Source organism: Scardinius erythrophthalmus (assembly GCF_964197995.2).
Source record: "Scardinius erythrophthalmus genome assembly, chromosome: 1".
In the NCBI taxonomy this organism is placed as follows: domain Eukaryota; kingdom Metazoa; phylum Chordata; class Actinopteri; order Cypriniformes; family Leuciscidae; genus Scardinius; species Scardinius erythrophthalmus.
In genome coordinates this window covers 29,562,674-29,583,922 of record NC_138221.1, presented here as the reverse complement: position 1 = coordinate 29,583,922, position 21,249 = coordinate 29,562,674, and the positions used below count along the sequence as shown (strand labels likewise).

The 21,249-nt window shown below is 38.1% G+C and overlaps 1 protein-coding gene across 1 annotated transcript in view; it reads left to right on the top strand.

The window, feature by feature from the left end:
* Window positions 1-885: 885 nt before the first annotated feature.
* The window catches only part of LOC308698677 (CD276 antigen-like), a 56,726-nt gene continuing 36,362 nt past the window's right edge, over window positions 886-21,249 (top strand). Inside the window, exons 1-4 of the mRNA XM_081378932.1 lie at window positions 886-1,109; window positions 6,084-6,434; window positions 6,537-6,893; window positions 19,179-19,277. Coding sequence (XP_081235058.1) covers window positions 1,058-1,109; window positions 6,084-6,434; window positions 6,537-6,893; window positions 19,179-19,277 — 859 coding nt within the window. The 5' untranslated portion in view covers window positions 886-1,057. The remainder of the gene's footprint in view (window positions 1,110-6,083; window positions 6,435-6,536; window positions 6,894-19,178; window positions 19,278-21,249) is intronic.

Here is a 21,249-nt window from a genome sequence, read left to right as displayed (position 1 = left end):
TTGAGCTGCTCTTGTTTTTTATGAATCTGGATTAGCGAGGACATCTTTACTTCCCCCCCATTTAATATTCCATTTCGTTGTGAGCAAACATGCCTGTGGACATCAAAATATCATGGTCAGCGTCTGTTCTCAGCCATTTAGCTGATTCAAACAGTTCAAACAGGCCTATAGAGTCATAGCATCTGTGTGAACTGACACCATATTCTGTGACTGAAGGAAGCGCTTCACCCTAACCCTAACTTCTGAGTCAAATAAATTGTTGTGACCAGGGGCGTAATTTGTGGGGGGGGGGGGGGGGGGGGGTTAGGGGGGAGATAACCCCCCCAATATTTAAATCTATGCATTACAACCCCCTCAATATGTATACCATGATCACATGAAAAATATGCAGAACCCAAACTTCAACCCCCCCAATGTTCAAACCAAATCTACGCCCTTGGTTGTGACACTATTTAAAGTGGAAATATCACAGCCAAGTAATCCTCACTGTCATAAAAAAATGCCTGTTTTTTTTGTTTTTTAAATGCCTCAAATTCAGCGCATCCTTTATATATACTCATACCTTAAATTATTTTTTAAATACAATTATTATTTATTTTTTTAATTTAACACTTTAATTGTTATTTTCTGCATAATTATTTAATGTAATTAATTTTTTAAGTCCATTCATATTAGTGGCACATTCTGTTTATCACTTGCTATGCTCACATTCGTACATTTTTATTAAAAAAATTATTACTTTTTTTTTTTTTTATTATTCCACATGTGTGACAAGGATATACATCAGGCTATACATCAGTTTACTGGATTGGAATTATTGGATATATTTCGCTAAATTAGACTAGAATTTGTAATTCCTGATCACGTGACTTGATGCAGGCGCATGACAACCTAAAAGTGAAAGTAAGAAATACAAACGAAAGTAAAATTGATCTGTAGACATTTCAAGAAGATGAGGCTCTGTAGGCGCAGAAAAAAAGAGATTATTTTCGCTCATTTATAGCTTAAATTCATGGTGGTTTAATTTTGTGTTTTATTTTATGCTACATATTTGAATATGAACACACCGAGCTGTGTTTTGATATCAGTATTGCTGATGATCGCCGATGGTACGTAGCATTTTAACCATTCTCTCTCTCTGTTGTAATAAATGGTTGATTGGAAACATGACAGAATATAAATGAACATGTTCGTTCTTTAGATGCGTGCCTAAAACAAAAGCTATACGAAAAGCAAGTAGACAAGTAACCTATAAATATTCAACCCAAAAGGTAGGCCTACGTGTAGGCTACAGAAATGTTTCGTTCGTCCCTGATCGACTTCCGCAAATAAATTTTATTTTAAGGACAAACGATTCAATTCTGTAATCGTGCAGTTTCAGATTAATCTCATTAGAGATGCTTTCCATTTTTCATAGTGATGCTTTTCAAACATAAACATTTTTTTTCTCGATAGCCGTAGTTCCACAGTAAAGTAAAACCGGTTTCAGCATGACTCTTGCGCTAATAGGCCTAAACTTAACTTTGATCAACCAAAAATGATCATATCATAACTGAAAATGTACCTGCTTATATTCATATTTGTGGCTGTAATTCCGTTTAAATCTGTAGGCCTACCTTGTTTTTACTCTCTAATTCTGGTGAAAAGGCACAAAATTAACTATTACAAATTTAAATCTATAAATATAATCTAGTCCACTTTTGGATACACTTGACCGGCTTTGTTTTTCATGGTCTTGTAAATCTTTTAAGGCATGTTTTGTAGATAAATATAAATTGTATCTTCATAAGTTTCTTTTTGCAGCTAAAATGTTAATTTAAAAACAATTTTTTTATGGATTATCGTAATGAATTATTTTATGGCAGACTGTAAAGGAAAATCAATCAGTATTATCTCATTAGCAGAGAAAATAGCTGTTTGATTAAAATTTGTTTGCTATTTTAATTTTCAGGTCAGCTAATGGGCAATTCCGTGCAAAACTGTCACATCCATAACGCCAACTAAATACCATGGCATTGTGTTGGCGTTATGGATGTGACAGTTTTGCGTGGAATTGCCCTAATACAGTTATTGTCATACGGAGGTGTGTCAGTTAGTGCCATACTTTGCATACATTTATATATTTATTCAGGTTATATTTCCTGGTTACCTGATTTGACCCAGTGTTTACAAGACTGAAAGTAGGCTATCTCTGTCAATGATTCACGAACACTTTACTTGTGAAGTGCAAAAGCAAAAACTTGTTTGACTCAAGACAATCTGGTTTGTCTCAAGATAACCAACTTAAATGAAGGTCCAAACGTAGGTCCTGTCAATCATGTTCAGTCCTGTCAATCATCATTAAAAGCATAGGCCTATATAAGCAGCCATTCCATCAATATTTTTTCTGCCATGTTCAATTGTCTCAGAGTCAGACGGCCACATCGCAGCCAAAATCGCACAGTGTGTACCTGGCTTCAGGGCTGCCCCCTAATAGTCGACTATAGCCGGGTGCACACTGTGTGATTTTGGCCGAGATTTGGCCGTCTTAGACAAATTTGGCAAATCCTAAAAGAATCTTCTTTCTGATCCAAGGCTAAAATCTGAAGTCTTTGATTGTTTGACATGTTCACTGACAGCCGATTAATGACCGTTGCGATCATATTTTATCTCCGCCGAAATTCTGGCAGTGTCAGAAGATTTGACTCACAGTCCTAGAGTGTGACTTATCCTATGACAACCATCAAATTGTCTTCGTTTTTCACGACAAGCTGTGACCAAAATTACATTAAAGAATTATTTGTAGCCACCGTTTCAATCCCACCCACATAGCAACATTGTTTCGGCCCAGATCCGGCCCACATCTGGCACTTGTGGAATGCGGATCTGGCCCACATGCAGCGTGGTTGTGTTATGGTGACTTCAAATGAAACACATTAGAGTTAAACCTCTGTTAATTCTCAATAAAACCTTCTGTAGACGTCTGACAGAAATAAAGTCAGTCTGGTTAGTAATAAGTGAAGCTGGTAATGCTGTTTGTGGAGTTGTTTAATCCTCTGCTGAGATCTTCACAGATTTAATGTCTTCTTTTCTCTTCAGTTGATTTCATCTAAGGCTGTGTCTGAAGTCAGTTGTAGTTCTTGTGTTTCTGCTCGTCTCTTTTTCTGTTCTCTTCTTTCCTTCAGTGATTCTGCTTGTTAACAGGCTTATTAAGGCTGAGATGACTCCACATTTAATATACACAGACTTTGTGGCTCAGATAAGGTCCAGTTCTGGTTTATTTCTTTGCTCTTGGCTGACATGTGGCATTGCTATGGCCTGCTTGTGGCCCAGATCTGGCAAACAGGAGTGGGCCACCTAAGGGCCGTCATTCCACGCTGCATGTGGGCCAGATCCGCATTCCACAAGTGCCAGATGTGGGCCGGATCTGGGCCGAAACAATGTTGCTATCTGGTCACGTGTAACGCAGCTCACTGTGAACGTAGCTACGTGTCATTGATTGATAATGTAAAACTCCAGACAAGTTTTCTTGCATGCGTCCGTTTTTAACGCGTCTTGACTGTCGTACAGTCTGACATTTACGACAACGAGATCTTACAGTGTGACTGCAATGATCATTTTAGTACAGTCTGACAAGTAACAATCGTAAAGGACGATAATTAATCGCATAGTGTGCACCCGGCTTAATGCCTAGTTCACACTGCCCGATTTTAGGCCTGATTTTCACTCGCCGACAGGTTTTGGGAGATCGACGACAAATGCCCGAAATCATAGGCAAATCGGTGCTCGTTCACGTGAGTGACAATCACACAGAGTGAATTATCAAAGAAGCGATCTGAGAGAATCGCCAATGATTCGCAGACGCCCGTCAGATATTTGGCATGCTAAATATCTGGAACTGTAATGCCGAGTTCACACTGCATGATGGCACTACTGCACTGGACGATTGCAAAATTATTTATTTACCCCAACTCTCTTTGCAGAACACACAATCCTTGCTCCCCTCGTCTCCCCAACCATTTCCTCCTGCATAATCTGTTTTTCTTTTTCTCCTTTTCGCTGAAAATCAGCGCACAGATAATTTGGATCGCAATCTTCTAGCAGGCTATAATTTTTAATAACAGTTTCAGTCTAGCTCGAGAACTCTGGTCTCGGCGATTATTTCTATTGTAAAATCATGCAGTGTGAAACCTCCTGTCGCCGATCCATCGTGCAGTGTGCACACACCAGCAATTAAATGTTACCCCAGATAGTTGTGCAGTGTGAAAATAACAGTGACCTGACTCGTCACTCATTTATGTGAACTCGGCATAACCGTTCGCGCCAACGCGATCACTTGCTATAACTTAAAATCCATCATTTTTGGTCATACAGATAAGAGTAATGCAAATTGGGGCAAAGTAATGCAAGGGTCTACTTTTGTTTCTGTAAACTCACAACCCAGACAGCAACATAGTGTCAGCCCAGATCCGCCCCACATATGGTACATATGGATTCAACGCGAACCAGATGTGGGGCGGATCTGGGCCGACACTATGTTGCTGTCTGGGAATAACTACAAAATGTTGTGCTTTTGTAAAATAATGAAAACAATCAGGATTCGTTTTCTGCTGTGCCGCTGTCAGTGAACCGAAACTCAGTGTAGGCTATACTTGCCTCACAGTCACAGACTTGAGAAATATAATTTATAGAAATCTTGAAATGTCTACTTTTAAATAAACCAATTCAAATGGAAAATAAAAATTCTCAGATTACGTAATCCGTATGAAACGTGCATATATGCGCGTCCACTATACTGCAGAGATGACGAGTCAGTGCTGCCAATAAATTATTAAAATGTTTTGACAGTCTCCCATTCATAATCATTAAGTTTGCCGTTGCGCTATGGTAAGCTTTATGTGTGCGTTTGAGCGCTGATTTGGCTATGTATTATATAGCCAATTAAAGGCTCATTATTATAATTTATGGCTTATTTATATAAACCGGCGATTAGTTGACTAATTACTTAAATGAACGACTACTAGTCGACTAGAAAAATCTTTAGTCGAGGGCAGCCCTAGGCTAAACCTCACTCCCCTGGCCTCAAGAGGGGCGCTAGACAAATGTCAAATTTGTGATAGTAAGTGGCAAAAAAATCCAAAGTCGCCCATGGGTCATTTTTTATGCTCTCATATATATAAATATCTATAACTCTAAAACAAAATGAGATATTTTCACCAAATTTGGCACACACATGTATTAAGAACACATAAAAAAAGTGGTGGAACTGCACCACTTGGTGGTGCTATAATAGAACAAAACAAGGACATAGCCATTAATTACAAAATAATATCATGATATTAAATACTAAACTTTACCAATGCATTGTGGCACTTCAGCTATCAGGTTAACCATAAGATACATTAGCATTAAGATAGCTTAGCATGCTAATCTGGTTAACATGCTTTTGTGTGCTAATTCTTATACTGAAGCCTCTCCTCGGCTAAACCACATGTCACGATCCCCGAACCATTCAGGTCGTGGGTTCGAATCCTGTGCGGCACATGCCCAGACCGCAATAGGTACTGTGGCCAGAAGTGGTGCAAAGATGCTTGAGATCCAGACATGGCGTCTATCTGAGAAGAAACTCAATAAATAAGACATGTGGTGCATATAAAAATTATTCATTTTGAGTTGATTCTGGAACTATGGAACATCGTCATCTTGTTGAATGCACGTCTTCCCAGTGGTGCAACGATATAAGTGACAGGCGTCTGATCCAGAGACAGTGAGTCCCGCATGGGACGACTTTAGAAAAATTGTGTGGAATATTGTGTTATTTCGATTCCTTTATTATTCAAGTGTTGTATTAATCTTTCTTTCTCTTGGATTAGAAATAATTATTAATTTTTTTTGTTCATTCTGTGTTCATTCTCATCTGATCTTCTGTTCATTTTGAGTTCATTTTCACCTGTACTTCTGAACCAGCTGTTTTTTTATGTATGTTCAATTTCTGCTGTCTTCCTGCTGTTGGAGCTGCTTCAGGGGCTTGGCCCCGATAATTGCTGCTTGCAGCTATATTTTCATTTGTCTTTGTCCCTTTCAATGGTGCAAAATTGTTTCAGGGTTGATTGTTCGCGGCCCCTCTGATCTTCTGGTTGCTCCTCTGGGATCTTCAGTAGTTTTGCCCTGTTATGTTGATGAACCTTTACCAGTGAAGGGTCTGGAGGTGGAATGGAGAAGAACAGTCTCAGAGACTCTGGTTCATCTGTATCAAGATGGTGAGAGTCGAGCAGAGGTCCAGCAGCAGGATTATCATGATAGAGCTCATTTCTTTACTGATCAGATTCAACATGGAAACTTCTCCCTCCGTCTGGATAATCTGAGAGCTGAAGATGAGGGTCAATACACATGTAAAGTTTACAGTCAGCAGGATTCTGGTGAGACTGAGATTCAAATAAAAGTTGATAATGTTGGTGAGTGTGGATCACATTAGTGCCTTACTTTTATGATTTTACAGAAACTAATTAGTGAATTTACATCTCACTCTGTGATATTAACAGTGTTTGTTCTTTCAGAGCGTCTGCTGGTCTCAGGATCGAGTCGCTCCATATCTGCGTCTGTGGGTGAGGACGTCACTCTGAACTGCTCTGTAGACTCTCACATCAAACCTGAACACATTGAAGAAGTTTCATGGAAGAAAACAGATGAAGATGTAGAGATTCTGGTTCTGCACTATGAAAACAATGAGGCTTTTCCAGATTCATCAAATGAGCGATACAGAGACAGAGTTGAGTTCTTCACTGATGAAATCCCCAAAGGAAACTTCTCTCTCAGACTGAAGAGTGTCAGAACTGAGGACAAAGGAGTTTACATGTGTCAAGCGTTTGCTGGAGGACTTTCAGCCAATGCAACTGTGGTACTGGAGAAACTGGGTGAGTCTTAATGGATCAATAAACAACACAATCATTGAGGCCTAAACAAACACAAGTTACGTTTATTTACATTTAGTTTGAGTTTGATTAAGAATCAGTTATTTATATGATCTAAGTGTGAACGATTATTCCTGGATGTGTTAGTAAATGCTCAGAGGTGTAAAGTCCAGGTTCAGAAAGTAAATAAGTCCTCCTCAGTATTTTGTTCCAATCACCCGGATTTGCTAATTATCATAGTTTTTCAGCCAGGAGAACTAATTAGTGAAATCAGCTGTCTGAGTTCATGGGTGAAATAAACATGGCAGGACTTTTACTTTCTGACCCCTGGACTATACACCTCTGTAAATGCTAGATTAATTAAAATAAGGAATTGCTGTGGTATAGAGATATATGCTATATATGAGTGTGTGTGTATGTGTATGTGTGTGTTGTTCCCTTACAGAAAGAAAATATATTTCCATATATTAATGATCAATATATTAAATGGTTGATGTATGATGTTCATTACCATTTTGAGCGTGCATTCCCATTTATGGGATTTTTATTTCTGTGCCTCTGAGAGTGCGGTCCCACATATGGGATTTAGAATGTTCAGTAACGTCACTGGCGACTTCCAGATTCAAACTGTGCTTTCGCGCGTTGGCTGGCGCTGAACCAGAGATGGACACGCTCAGCTCTTGTCATATATATCACAAGTATGCAGTGTTTTATACAGTTTCATTCATGTTTTATACATTCACATAATGTTTATTTTAGGTTTCAGACATTTAAATACTCATAAGCACTAGTAAAACAACATTTGGAGTTTGTAAAATACACACTGATGTCTATGGAAGCAGCAACAACAATCTATTCAAATATAATTTGCCGACCTGTTTAAATCATATCAGACACACATAGTAACTATAAAGTTTACTCTATTCTTCTCCCAGTTCACCGGCCACTTACTTACATTTATTTCAGGAGAAATTGATGAATTCACATGCTGTAAACACAACTGACAGTAATCTAACAACTGTGGCACAAACAAACATGGCGGCGCCCATCTCACGCTATAGAGATAATTTATACAGGTTTTTAAACGACAAAACAGACTCACTTACATGTATTTGAGAATCGGAATATCAGATAGTTGACGACATGGTAAGCAAGTTTGTGAATATTTTGAATAAAAAAGGGAAAATGAAATACAGTAAAAGCGATACATTTGTCAAATAGTGTTATAGAGCTGGTAAGTCCCACCCATCCGTAAAACCCCAACTGGACCTCTAGGTTGAAAAATCGTCAATGCAAGTGAATGGGAGAAAATAATTATTTTCTGGTCCCGGTTGAATTGTGCCATGAATGTGAACATATGTTGTCTGTGAATTTTTTATATAATTTTTCATGTTACGAGTTTGACAGTATATTGTATGATTCTTTGGCTAGCAGTTGTGGAAAAGACATAACGAGAAAGACTACATGTCGCCTATGTGACGTACACATTTTCCCTCCACTTGTCAAGTCACGGTGCTGATTCTGCGATAATCTATGGAGACAGATCGAGATGCCTGTGTGTTTTGTACCCAAATGTCACCATTCAAACCAAATGGGCTGTTCTTTCTTCAGATTCCCGTCGAAAGCAGCGAAGAGTTGTAGTCCACAAAGTGCTCTCACACAAAGTCTAACCGTATCAAACTTCTACCCGCTAAATTGTAGCATTCTTCACACGAAAAATTATATTAAAAATTCACAGACAACATATGTTCACATTCATGGCAAAATTCAAACAGGACCAGAAAATAATTATTTTCTCACATTCACTTGCATTGACGATTTTTCAACCTAGAGGTCCAGTGGGGTTAGCGGAAGGGGCGGGACTTACCAGCTCTATTGTGGCTGTGGTGCTTCATGTGACAAGCATGACGCATCGCCATGGAAACAATAAGGGGAAACTTTATTGTAAAATAACGGTCGCATTAAAAGAAAATCACTCTGGGGTCAGTTAGAATATTTTGAATTGCACGTGAAAGGTTTAACTTCGTTAAATATGGAAGCTCTAAAAGGCCACAGATTATTATTTTCTTTCATGTTTTCTCGTGATCATGACATTTTCTTGTAATCTTGACAAAACAAAAGTTGTTTTCTCATGATCACGACATAATAAAAGTTGTTTTCTCATTATCACAACCATAGACTGTAAAAAAATATGGACGTAGTGTCCGTGACGTTACCCGTAGGTTTCTGGAGACCGGTTTTGAAGCCTAAAGTGGGCGTGGCCGACCGTCGCCATCTTGGCAGCGCGTCACTCCAGAATTTATTTATTTTTGAGGTAACGTGACAGCTAACAGACAGCAGACAAATGGCTAATGATGACTAATGACCACTGCAGCAGCGGGAATCCACCTGTCACTCAAAAGTGGACACCCTTAATTATGCAGAACTTTAAGGCTTAATAATTAATTTAAACGGATGAGTTATAAAAAATTATTGGGACCCTGCAGGTCCATTAGGCAAAAGCTCTGAAAGAGCTGCATGAGGGTAGTGCTGAGCCGAGATTTATGCAGGAACTGCGCTCGGTGACTGTTATTGCTCTCAGAACAACTAAACTCATGACACGGTCTCTCGGCCAGACAATGTCCACATTCATGGTCTCAGAATGCCATCTCTGGCTAAACCTCTCTGAGTTGCCCTGGCAACTTCAAGCAACTTTATATCACTATAAATCACATCCTCAAACCACAAACTCACTCTCATTCAGAAGCCACAGAGGAGAGGTGCAACTTCATCACCTTTTTCAGGAAAAATGTAGACATAATCCTCTCCCTCCTATCCAGCTCCTCCACCCTGCCTGTCCCGACTGTCGACCCACAGCTTTCTCTTTTTATCTTTCTCTCACATCTCACCAGCGGTGATAGACAGAATCACTCAGGCCAGAGCCCCCTCAACGTGGCGGCTGTATGCCTTGAGGTGCGTCCGTTCACTACATGGTGTTCATCCCATGGGAAGACCCACAGAGATTTGGCACTGGGTCTGTGTTTTCCTTCCTCCAACAGGGCCTAGAGAGGCACCTGTCCGCCTCCACCCTCAATGTACGTGGCTGTCATCGCGGTGAATCACGACATTGTGGATGGCAGGTCTTTGGGAAAGCCCGTCCTGATCTTTATTAGGTTTCTAAGAGGCACACAGGTTGAATCCTCCAAGTAAATATGTACGTAAATATTCTGTAATTTCCTGTTTAGAAGTAGTTAATCGCGGTTTTAAGTATGGAGGCACTAGAAAAAGCATTCAGTTGCATTCTAGACGGTGGGACAGGTCTGTGGCAAAAAAAAAGCACTTGTCAGAAGCACAAAACATCTTTTAGCTTTAGGTAAGTGCCTATTACCAACAGAATACAATCAGAATTTAATTAATTTAATAAATAAATCGTTCGATCGGACTGATATATATTTACACCCAACATCGCAAGATTATTATCTCCAATTGGAACCGGTTTGTCTCGAGTTTTGGGTTATCAAGTAAGTCTCAGGAAAACTGGCTGGGTGTAGTGCTTACATCAGTGCCTTTCCCCTCCACACAGAGTGAAGTGCACTTATTGGGCCCAGTTACAGTTTCCTTGAATGGTGAACCTTGGGCCATCCTTCTCCATCATTTAAGCACTTTTGCAGTAGATGAGTTTAGCGGAGGAACCTCACTAATAGGCCAGTTATTCATAGGTATGCCCCTTTTCAGGTGAGCCGAGTAATCTGGCTAGTGCTCAGTGTGTAGTGGTTGCCCTGATGGTCACCCCATATGATGTATTGCCACTATTCAGTTTCCCTGTCGGAGAACCCAGTGTCTTCCCCTCGGTGGAGCTAGCTCTGTCCCCAGTCACTGTGGCAGGTAGTGTCCCCTTCTGGTGGAGCCCACCGCAGAGACTTTCCCTATGCAGTGCATGAGGCCATAGGGTGTGTTTTCCATATGTGTAACTCCCCTTTGGGCAGAAGTGTACTTTCTCATTTGAGAAGGAGAACACTTCCCAATGTTAACAACCAGTATTTACACAGCAGTACTTATTTTTCTTACTTCTTAAACAATCAGAACAGGCCCTGTAGCTACAGTACAGTGACTTCTCCCGGGATGAGCTGGTCCCTTTGTCAGGGAGACCTGAGGTCATTTACTCTGGGTGTTGGAAGGTTACGAGTTAGTTGCACTTCCTGTTGAAACTCGGAGGCTTGCACCACCTTATCTTGTGACACGGTACAGTAGTTGTGGAGTTTAGTATAGATATTCCTAGTGACGGAACTTTGACACAACTTTGAAGGTGACGCACAGAAAGGGAACATCTTGATTACAAATGGTAACCCTCTGAGATGTGGTGTCCCTCGTGCCACAACTCTGTGCTACCCGCTGAAATGGCAGAGACGCTACCTCGGCTCCTCAGCACAAAGATGAAGTTTGTAATGTTTATACCTGTATGTATGGGGTGTGGCCTGGTATGCAAATTCCACATGCCAATTCCTTTTCTGAATACGTCAGAGGTATTTGAGGCTCTCAAGGGCAACCCCTAGTGTCTGAACTTTGACACAACATCTTTATTCCCTCCATCAGGGAACAAGGGTTAACATTCATAACAGACATTTTTTTTTTTTTTTTTTTTTTTTACAGTGATTGATTCTGAAACAGTATGCAACAAGGGTCTACTGTTGGGATAGTAATGAACACAACTTCCACGCGCATCAAATCGACAGATAAACTGCGCTTTTATATATTGTGTAGGCTATATTTCAGCAAAAAGTTTGCTTCACTTAATAATAAAGTATACAATAAATATAGGCTAATCAATCACTGTTGATTTTTTTTTTCCCCCAGAGCCAGTACGCTAAACATTTTTTATTTGTGCAATTAACATTTAAATGGTCTAAAAACAGCATTCAACACCGCAAGAGCAGACAGAGTGCCTTTAGAAAGATGCAGATAGCTATTCTAAAATCATGCAGAGATGCTTGGATACAGCCTGTTTGTGATTTTTATTCATCATGTAGGATAGGCTGTGACTGATATTATGCAAGTTACACTGGCTTCTGCCTTCTAGCCATGCTCTTCCATTAAAAAGAGGTGAAGTACTGAAGATTTCCAAAAAACAAACCTTTAATCATGTTGATATAAGTACAAGCTTGGGATGCTGTGTGTGTGTGTGTGTGTGTGTGTGTGTGTGTGTGTGTGTGTGTGTGTGTGTGTGTGTGTGTGTGTGTGTTTTCCTACAAAGAAATGTAGAAAATACAAGCTTGGGATGCTGTTTGAGAAGTGTGTGTGTGTGTGTTTTTCTACAAGAAATGTAGAAAATACAATAGGTTACACAACATTTAATTAAATTATATATGGTTATCATCACTGAATTAAATTATACACATCTTTACATATATACATCACATTTCTTATCAATATACATTGAGTGAGGAAAACTAATGATGCATTAGTAACACTGTATGTTTCAATATCCCGTCAAAAGTATTGCATTCACGGATCAAAAAAATAAGTGTGAATCAAAAATTTAAAAATGTGTAAAAATATATTGCACAAACTGAAAAAAAAATAATGCAAAATGATCAGAATAGCAAACATCATGGTCACGAATCAAAATATAATAAGCGTGAATAAAAAATAAGCATGAATAAAAGCTTTAAACACATTAAAAATTAAATTGCACAAAACCTAAACTTATTTTCATGTTTTCCTTGATTTTATTACTCTGTACTTTGTGCTCTCTTACATTTTCTGCTCATATTTTACTCTTTTGTACGCTTGTGCTGCTTTTCTCTTCGCTCTTCTTTCCATGTTCTGTGCTTGCTTTCCCAAATGTTGCAGTTGGAGTTTCATGTAAATTAAGGCGGGCTTAAGTGTCACCATTGGTCCACTAGTTCTAGATTGACAGCTCCTCCTCTAGCCAATCAATCGAAGAGGGGAGTTGACCTCACTCCAATGCGACTCATGACTGATGCTCACTTGTACAGGGGAACACAACAGTTTAATTTAAACTTTACAAGGATTTTCCAGCTGTAAAGCTATCTGTACTCTGGACATATACAAATATTAATAAATAAATTAAATTCCTCTTTTTTGAGATATATGAGAATAATGTGCACATTGGTAATTGGTGTTAAACAATATTACTTGGCTCATGATGTTAATATGCTGTGGCTGCTGTAAGTGAAACAACCTGCAGTTTTTAAATTAAAATGGTACATTTCTTTGCAAAAATGAAGTTAAAAAACTGCCATTGTACCCGTCTGAAGACTTAGGACTTTGTCCTGTCAACAGCCTAACATTTTTTATTTATTTTATTTTATATATTTTAAGTTCAATTGCAGACAAGTAGGCCTACATTGCAAAAAGTAGCCTACAAGAAACTACAAGGCATGTGTGGTACAGTTCAGAGTATGTAAAACAAAGAATAACAACAACTAAAATATAGCCTGGGTTTCCAGCGATTTTGTTCACGCTGCTAGGCATCCTGGACACCATGGACCAGATTTTCGCCTCAGCGAGGGGACCAATCACAGAACGGGGAGGGAGCAGCAAGATGATGACGATGTCTATGCGAAAAACCGAAGCAGTTTGTTTATATCTATGGATTCAACATGGCATCAGACGCGAAGTTACCTTTCGGTGCAGCCTTAGATAGTGTTCTAATAGTTTAGAACGCAAGTTTATTTCGTCTTCTTCCTCGTTGAATATCTGTCGCTCTACATACGTCATCTGGTATAATTGAAACGATTGGCTATGAGCTACATGCAGGCACATTTGATAGACATTTGTAGCGCCCAATAAACAGCTCTGGGCATTCGTAAACCACGCCTCAAATACGAGAAAATGAACATGTGGTTCCCAGACCACGTCTCAATGAGAAAGAGGTCTGACGTTAGCCAGGCTAACTAAAAACTAAAATATAAAATGGACATGTAACAAAAAAAAAAAAAAAAAGCACGCACGGCTGGCAATCCATTACCATTAAATGCGTGATCCTCAAATATTTTCTTAATTGTTGTTGTTGTTAACCGATCATATAGGTAACCATGTAAATTAATTCTAAGACTGAATGTACCATTTCTGCATTGATTACGCCAGATTTGACAAAAGATGAATGAAAATTATAGCGTTACAGAAACCAGGTGGATTTGATATGCATGATTTATTACATACTTATTGTGTTTATTTACATAGCTACATAATTGCATATTAATACTTTAGGATTAATGTTTTTAAATATAGCTTTAATTTTGAATAGCCTACAGCAACATGAAAATTATTTTTAAAAGATCATAACGTCGTTTCTAGGGGGCGCTGTCCTGCAGTTTATCTTTAACTCCGATAAAAATCTCACCTGTCTGTATTAATAATCCTGAAGATAATGATTAGCTGGTTCAGGTGTGTTTGATTATGGTTGGAGTAGCTAAACTCTGCACCCAGGACTGACATTGCACATCCTTGTTATAGATTAAATATGAAAGTAAAACGGCCAGTAGGTGGTGGCAAGTTACGGTCTTCACGAGTGAGTCATTCGTTCAAACCTCTTGTTCAAAATCGGGAATTCTTAAAGGTGAATATGATGGATCGTCAGACAGACATAACTGTGACAGGTCGTTGTTATGATGACGAATTATTCATGCTTGTTGTTTTTGATTCACACTTATTATATTTTGATCCATGACCACGTTCTTTGCTATTCTGATCATTTTGCAGTTTGTGCAGTATAGCCTATTTTTATATGTGTTTTTACATTTTTGATTCACTCTTATTATTTTGATCCGTGACCGCAATACATTTAACGGGATATTAATCTCATACTACAGTGCATTGTTTCAAATGGCGTTGTTGGAGTGCAATCTATACACCAGAATCCCCACATATTAAAGTCTGTGTAAAGCAGGGGCGGCTGGCCAATAGAGGGTGCTAGGGCTTAATATTAAGTGATGTTCATTTTCAACACAGCTGTCAGTATTTTTACAACAAAATAATAGCTCCAACGAAAGCCACTGCAGCACACAGCAGTGTTTGTGAACGAATCTGCGGGTTTGAACTAATCATTAGAGTCAATGATTCAATGATTAATTCATAAATACTGCCACTTGCTTCATTACTGAATGAATGACTCGATGACTCACCACCTACTGGTGGTTTTAATTTAATATTTAAAGGGGTGGTTGAGTATGATTTCACTTTTCTAACTTTAGTTAGTGTGTAATGTTGCTGTTTGAGCATAAACAACATCTGCAAAGTTACAATGCTCAAAGTTCAAAGCAAAGGAAGATGCACAAAGTAGTCGATTGTCGAGTTCACGTGCGTGATCATAGGTAACTAAACCTATGCGCGTGAACTCGACAATCGACTATTTTGGACTTCAACCGAAAACAGGATGTAAATACAGGTATTTGCGCTGGCTTAAATAACATCATTTTTATCATTTTATCCATTTCTTTCACATCTACTGCAGTCAGATTCACTCGTGTTCACTCTGAAGGAATCACTCACATGGCTGTGCACTTGTAATGACACATCAAGGACGTTTAGAGGCTAAAAGCAGGTTTAAATTTTGCCCCATTGAAGTCAACAGGGTGCAAATTTAAAAAAAGAGGATAACACGGTGTAGGCAACACCGATTTTTGTCGTTGTTCTCTGTATTGACAGCACTCCAAATTGACAAAAAAATGAGCTCAATGTTAAAATTGACCGGAGTTCTCCTTTAAAGGCAGAACAGTTTCTGTCTGCTAACCATAGAGCTGCTAACACACACGAGCTTTTGAAACCCCGCCCTCTGCAGCAGCTCATTTGGATTTAAAGGGCCAGACACAATACGGTGTGTTTTTGCAAATGTGACAACTTTAACTTGCTATATAAAAATATCTGTTGGGTATTTTGCGCAAAAACTTCACACACACACTCTGGGGACATCATAGATATATTTTACATCTTGTGAAAAGGGCATTTTACCACCCCTTTAAAAGCATCACTTCGTTTTTACCATCATTGCATATTTCTCTATTAAACATTTTCTTCATTTAAAGCATTATTTATTTTATAAAGGTATTTGTAAAGGTAAAAATGCACTGGAAAATCGATTTAAGGGGGCAAATATGGTCCCTTAGGCTGAAAAAGTTGTGACTGAAGAGTGTGGGTGCGCAGAAGGATGTTAAAAGCCTCATGGGGTACAACTCTAAAAAGTTTGAGAACCACTGGGACTGGGTTAAGGAATAGAACAAAATAAACATAAACATCAAAGCACAATACAAGGGCAGAAAGTAGGCCTAATATACAGGAGGTCACTTACAAAATTAGGTTAAAGATACAAACAAAGAGGGATTCAAACAAATATCATATCAATAACAATGTAGAATTTACAGACTGTGAGCTGAAGAGTAATATTCAGATAAAAAATGTGTTTTTGAAGGAGAGAAGGGTGTGGATGCTTGACGGATGTCTTGAGGAAGAGCATTCCCACAACCTCGGAGCCACTACGCTAAAAGACTCCCATGGTTACCAGACTATTGAAACTGACTGAATATGACACAGCCCCACCTAAGATATTTTTCACCAGCCACCATGATGTAAAGCAATATTAAATATGTGTTCTGAATTTGTCACCCCACAGAAAAAGTGTGTTATTAACCACCCAGCCAAATATGAATGATAAAAAATGGCAAGTAAATAAAATAAGTAAAAAACAAGAAGTAATCTCTGGGGGCGTGTCCGCTGTTGACACTGAAACCACACCCACTCGTGGGAAACTCATTGGTGGGCAGGCACTGCCGACAACGGCACCAGATGCCGGCGGGACGGGAGGAAGGCCTAGGCGGAAGATAGTCGGTTCGGCCCTGTTTTTACAGTCTATGGTTCGGCCCCATTCACCAGTAACAGCGGATTATCAGTGAATCCCAGTAGTCTCCGATGAAAGTTTGTAAAAATATCCGGTGTAAAATGTTCACTGCAGAGGCGGGTGTTGTTGGTGATTCTCAGCTCTCCATCAACGTGGCTCTTCACAAAATGAATCCACTTCTTCTTGATATCATCATTTTTAGGAGATTTAAATAAGGAGAGCGAGCTGTTTTGTAAATTATCGCAATCAGGTAATATGCATTTATGTGGCGAAGGCATATTAGATTTCAAACTGTAGGCTGTAGTAACTAACGGTAATGACAGGAACTTGCGATTGAGCAGGTGAACCATTGATGCTGTTGAGCTCTAGTTATTATAGTGTTAGGGGAGGGCTCATGCTCAGTGGCTCCAGTACGTCATCGAGCCACGATTTCAGGCCCACCCAAAACAATCCTGAACACAAAAATGGTAAAACAAAGTTTAACGGTCTAACTCTACAATTCAGTACTAGTTCACAGTCTTTTGTAACGTGTTTTCAGCAATACAAATCTAAGATTTATAATGTGTTTAGAAACAAATCTCTGAAATGCCTTTACTGGACTTTAACTAACAATCAGGTACTTTAAAGATGCACAAATGCAGACAGTTAAACAGAATACTATACAGTGTCATCAACATTAGTTTTAATAAGCAATAAGTTTATCACTCCAAAGTAGTAAGAACGTACTAATAACATATACTTTCAAACAAAATAATCATAATTATTCAAGCTTTTAACTTTTAAGTTAATTTCTTGTCATAATACTGTACAATTAAAGCGATCACGAATAATTAAGGTCTTCACTCTGTCCCAAACGCTTACAATCTAGGCCAATATGAAAGATTAATATGAATGGGAGAAAGTGTAACACACAATATGGCTGAATAAGTCCCGCCTTCGAAATAAAAGAGCCAATCACTGATTGGTAAAGTCATCGTGTCACTGCAGGCTCCGGTTGCTATAGAAACAGTGTTCTGAGACACTTGATTATGACTGCACATGTGCATTGGCTGCACCAGCCTGAAAAATCAGCTTTTTTAACACTATTTGAGCACAAGAAACCACATTTATGATACAGTTGTTGTCAGAATTCATTGGTGATTTCAAATATGAAATTTAATCGTAAGCTTAATTTGGAGAACTTGATACTTTGGCTATTACCCAGATTACCCACTGATCTGTATAATGACTGGATTGTTCATTGCGTTGTAAACTCATCAGGTTGTTAAGCCACCAGAAGGGTTCGAGTGACCATCTTACATTTATTTATTTGTTTTTTTTTTCATTAATTGTGCTAAATTTCACACAAAGTATTTGCAGTTTAATAATTATAAATACATGCATAGTCTATCGTTGTCCCAGCACTCTTTTTATGGATTTATTAGGGCTGCACAATATATAGAAATGATCAAAATATCGCAAATGTATATATCGCGATATGCATATCGCAACAGCTTGCAATAACTGGGGTCATGAACAAAAGACAAAGAGAAAATCACTCACTGCTCTTGGCTCAATAACTTTTGTAGCTTTAATAAGAATCAGTATATATATTTAATTCATAGAGTGAAAACTATAAGCTGTGTCTTCTTTTTACATTTTATTATTCAGTTTCTGTTGTTAAATAAACCTAATGTAGGCTTTCCTGAAACCCTAAACCCAGTGGTTTACACTGATGTTAAAATAACACTTACTTCTTCTTATGCTACAGTAAAACACTGCTGTTCACTTTCAGAAGTTGTAGGGATGTTTTCTTGTCTCAAAAATAATGTGAAACATGTATGTAGGTATAATACATAATTTAAGTTTACTTTACACACTTTAAGCATTATCGTATCGCATATCGAATATTGCATTATTTAATGAGTTATCGCATATCGCATTTTTCTTCAATATCATATCAATATAAAAATGTACGAATTAAAACATGCTTTAGAAATTTAATGCAATGGGTTTTCTCTAGATTTCGGAGTAAACTCTAATCATATTTTACAGTATACAACATAGTAAATATATTGTCGAATATTATTCAAGATACGAAAAGCCGTAATTCTTCATGGATTATTCAATATATTGTTATTAACGCTATATATTGTTTCACATATATTTTTCAATATATTCAAACCATTTGATATATTGATCATAAATATATAGAAATATATTTTCTTTCCTTAAGGGTGTGTGTGTGTGTGTCCGTATATACAGTATATGATTTATGAGGACACAAATGTGTATAATGACAGGTATTACAACGTGAACACCTTATGACCCTTAGGACACTGTGTGTGTGTGTGTGTGTGTGTGTTAAAAACAATACACATTTGCACAAATAAACAATATACTTTTTATGGTAATAGAGAAGGAAATTGACCCCATAACCCCTGTGTTCAGAAACTGATGTCTGTGTTTCACAGGTTTCTCTGCTTTACAAATAATGGTGTTGATTCTCTCGATTGCTGCATCTGGATCTGCACTTCTGCTCTGCTGTCTGATCTACTGCAGATCACAATACGGTAACAATATTCTTATTTGTTGTAGTCCATTTGGGACTTGAAGATTAAGAGAAAGTAGAGAAGAAGAGCGATACATGTTAATAATGGTAAAATAGCCTAAACAGAATACTTTGGAAAGAGTTAATGGTTCAGTGAGGCTTTAATCCCAAATAGCCAGACGTTCACATGATCAAACTTTCAACATGATACAAGAATACCAGACCAGCCCACAATAAAGTTTAACTTAATTAAACATTCAACAGTCACAGCGAAAGGTATCTAAAACAACACAACATGAAGTGGATAATGGTGAAATGATAAAATATCCTGTCAGAACTGAAGGACATTGAGGTCTTAGTCTGAAACTAAGGTAGAGTTCAGATTTTTCATTAAAAAAAAAAAAATGATGTAACATTGTGCTATTTACTTACTACTAAATGCCTTAAAACACTTTTAAACATATCTTTCAAAACACTGATGGCACAAACATTGGCAAAAACAGAACCTGTAGTTCACCCCTTAATCTGTCCCATAAACTGACAAATGAGACTTTTCTTGCTGATGAGGTGCAAGAAAATATTGCATGTAAAGTTGTGCCATTATATGTTATAAGTTATATAAGTTTTTTTAAGCTAGATTTAGTGACTTCTCCATCCCTTTTGAGACTTTTTTCAATATCCTAGTGACAAATCTAGCAACTTCTTGGACAAACTATAGATTCTGAGACTCACAACTGATCAGATCAGTGGACTCGCCAGTATGACATCGTCTGGCGATATTTAGTGACCAGTTTTAGCTACTTTCCATTGAAAGCATTTGGCAACATTGTTAATCGCTTCAAATTCTTCTATTCCTTTTGTCTGTTACTGCTTGTGTGTAGAAACCCTGATTCGTCGCTGTTTGTCTGTGAATCTACCTGAGTTTGTGTTATTTAATAAATATATATTTAATTTACTTTTATTTTATCGTCTTCATCTTCATTGGACTCTTAAGTGTAACACTCATCATGTAAAATCCTGATGTCATGCACTCAGAGTCCAGTGGGGAAAAAACCCCAGTGCAATTACAGTTTTTATCAATGGCTTTGGCTCAGTTCTCAAATGAGACTTTTTTCTCTCTAAACAATGGGTTCAGATCTCTGACCATTTAGTTTCTTGTTCACATCAGATTTGAATTTCTTATTGATTTAAGTAAATTGCTTGTGCTTTGGCACATGTGTGCAAAAGAGTAAGGCTGTTGTGTTCTCGTACTACGTCATCATCAATCGTCGAAGTTCAATTCCAGTGCTGCGTCTCAATTCGCCTACTTGTACTACTCCCTAAAAGTATGTGCTCTTTTGGTGAAGAAAAAGTGCATACTATTGAGTGTGTAGCAGAAGAGTAGACATGCTTTGGGATATACTATCACGTCATACAGTTGCGTCTTTAACGGTTTCTCTCTGTCGCTTAGTTACACGCATCCTGTCGCACAAACAGGCCTGTCAATCATCTTGTCAAAGTTAAAATCCTCCACATTTAATTTTCTACCGTATCAGAGAGAAATGCAGAAGCACATTGATCACGGGTCTTTCATGCAGAGACTCTCCTCATATTAATGCATAATGATGCATTTAAAATTGAATGGCCAAACGGATCTTTATAAAAGTCCACACTGTTATTGCAGATGAAATATAACACGGATAACATTAAATAAATATATATTTTTATCAGGTTAAACTTTGATTAGTCACTCAAACCTTTATCTAAACCTTTCACTGTCAGTTGTGCATATTCACCATGTTTTGTAGTTTTTTTTTTTATACTTTTTGCTTGTGTTAGTTGTTCCTCCTCCATTAGCGCAATGGATTGTGGGCAATATTAGCCTTTAGAGTGTGCATGGATCCACACTTTTGGAAATAGTTGACCATCCGGGGACTTCTGGCAAACTCTTTTCATCATAGTATTCTTTGGGACACACTTATTTTAATCTCACATACTGTTTAGGATGGATAGTA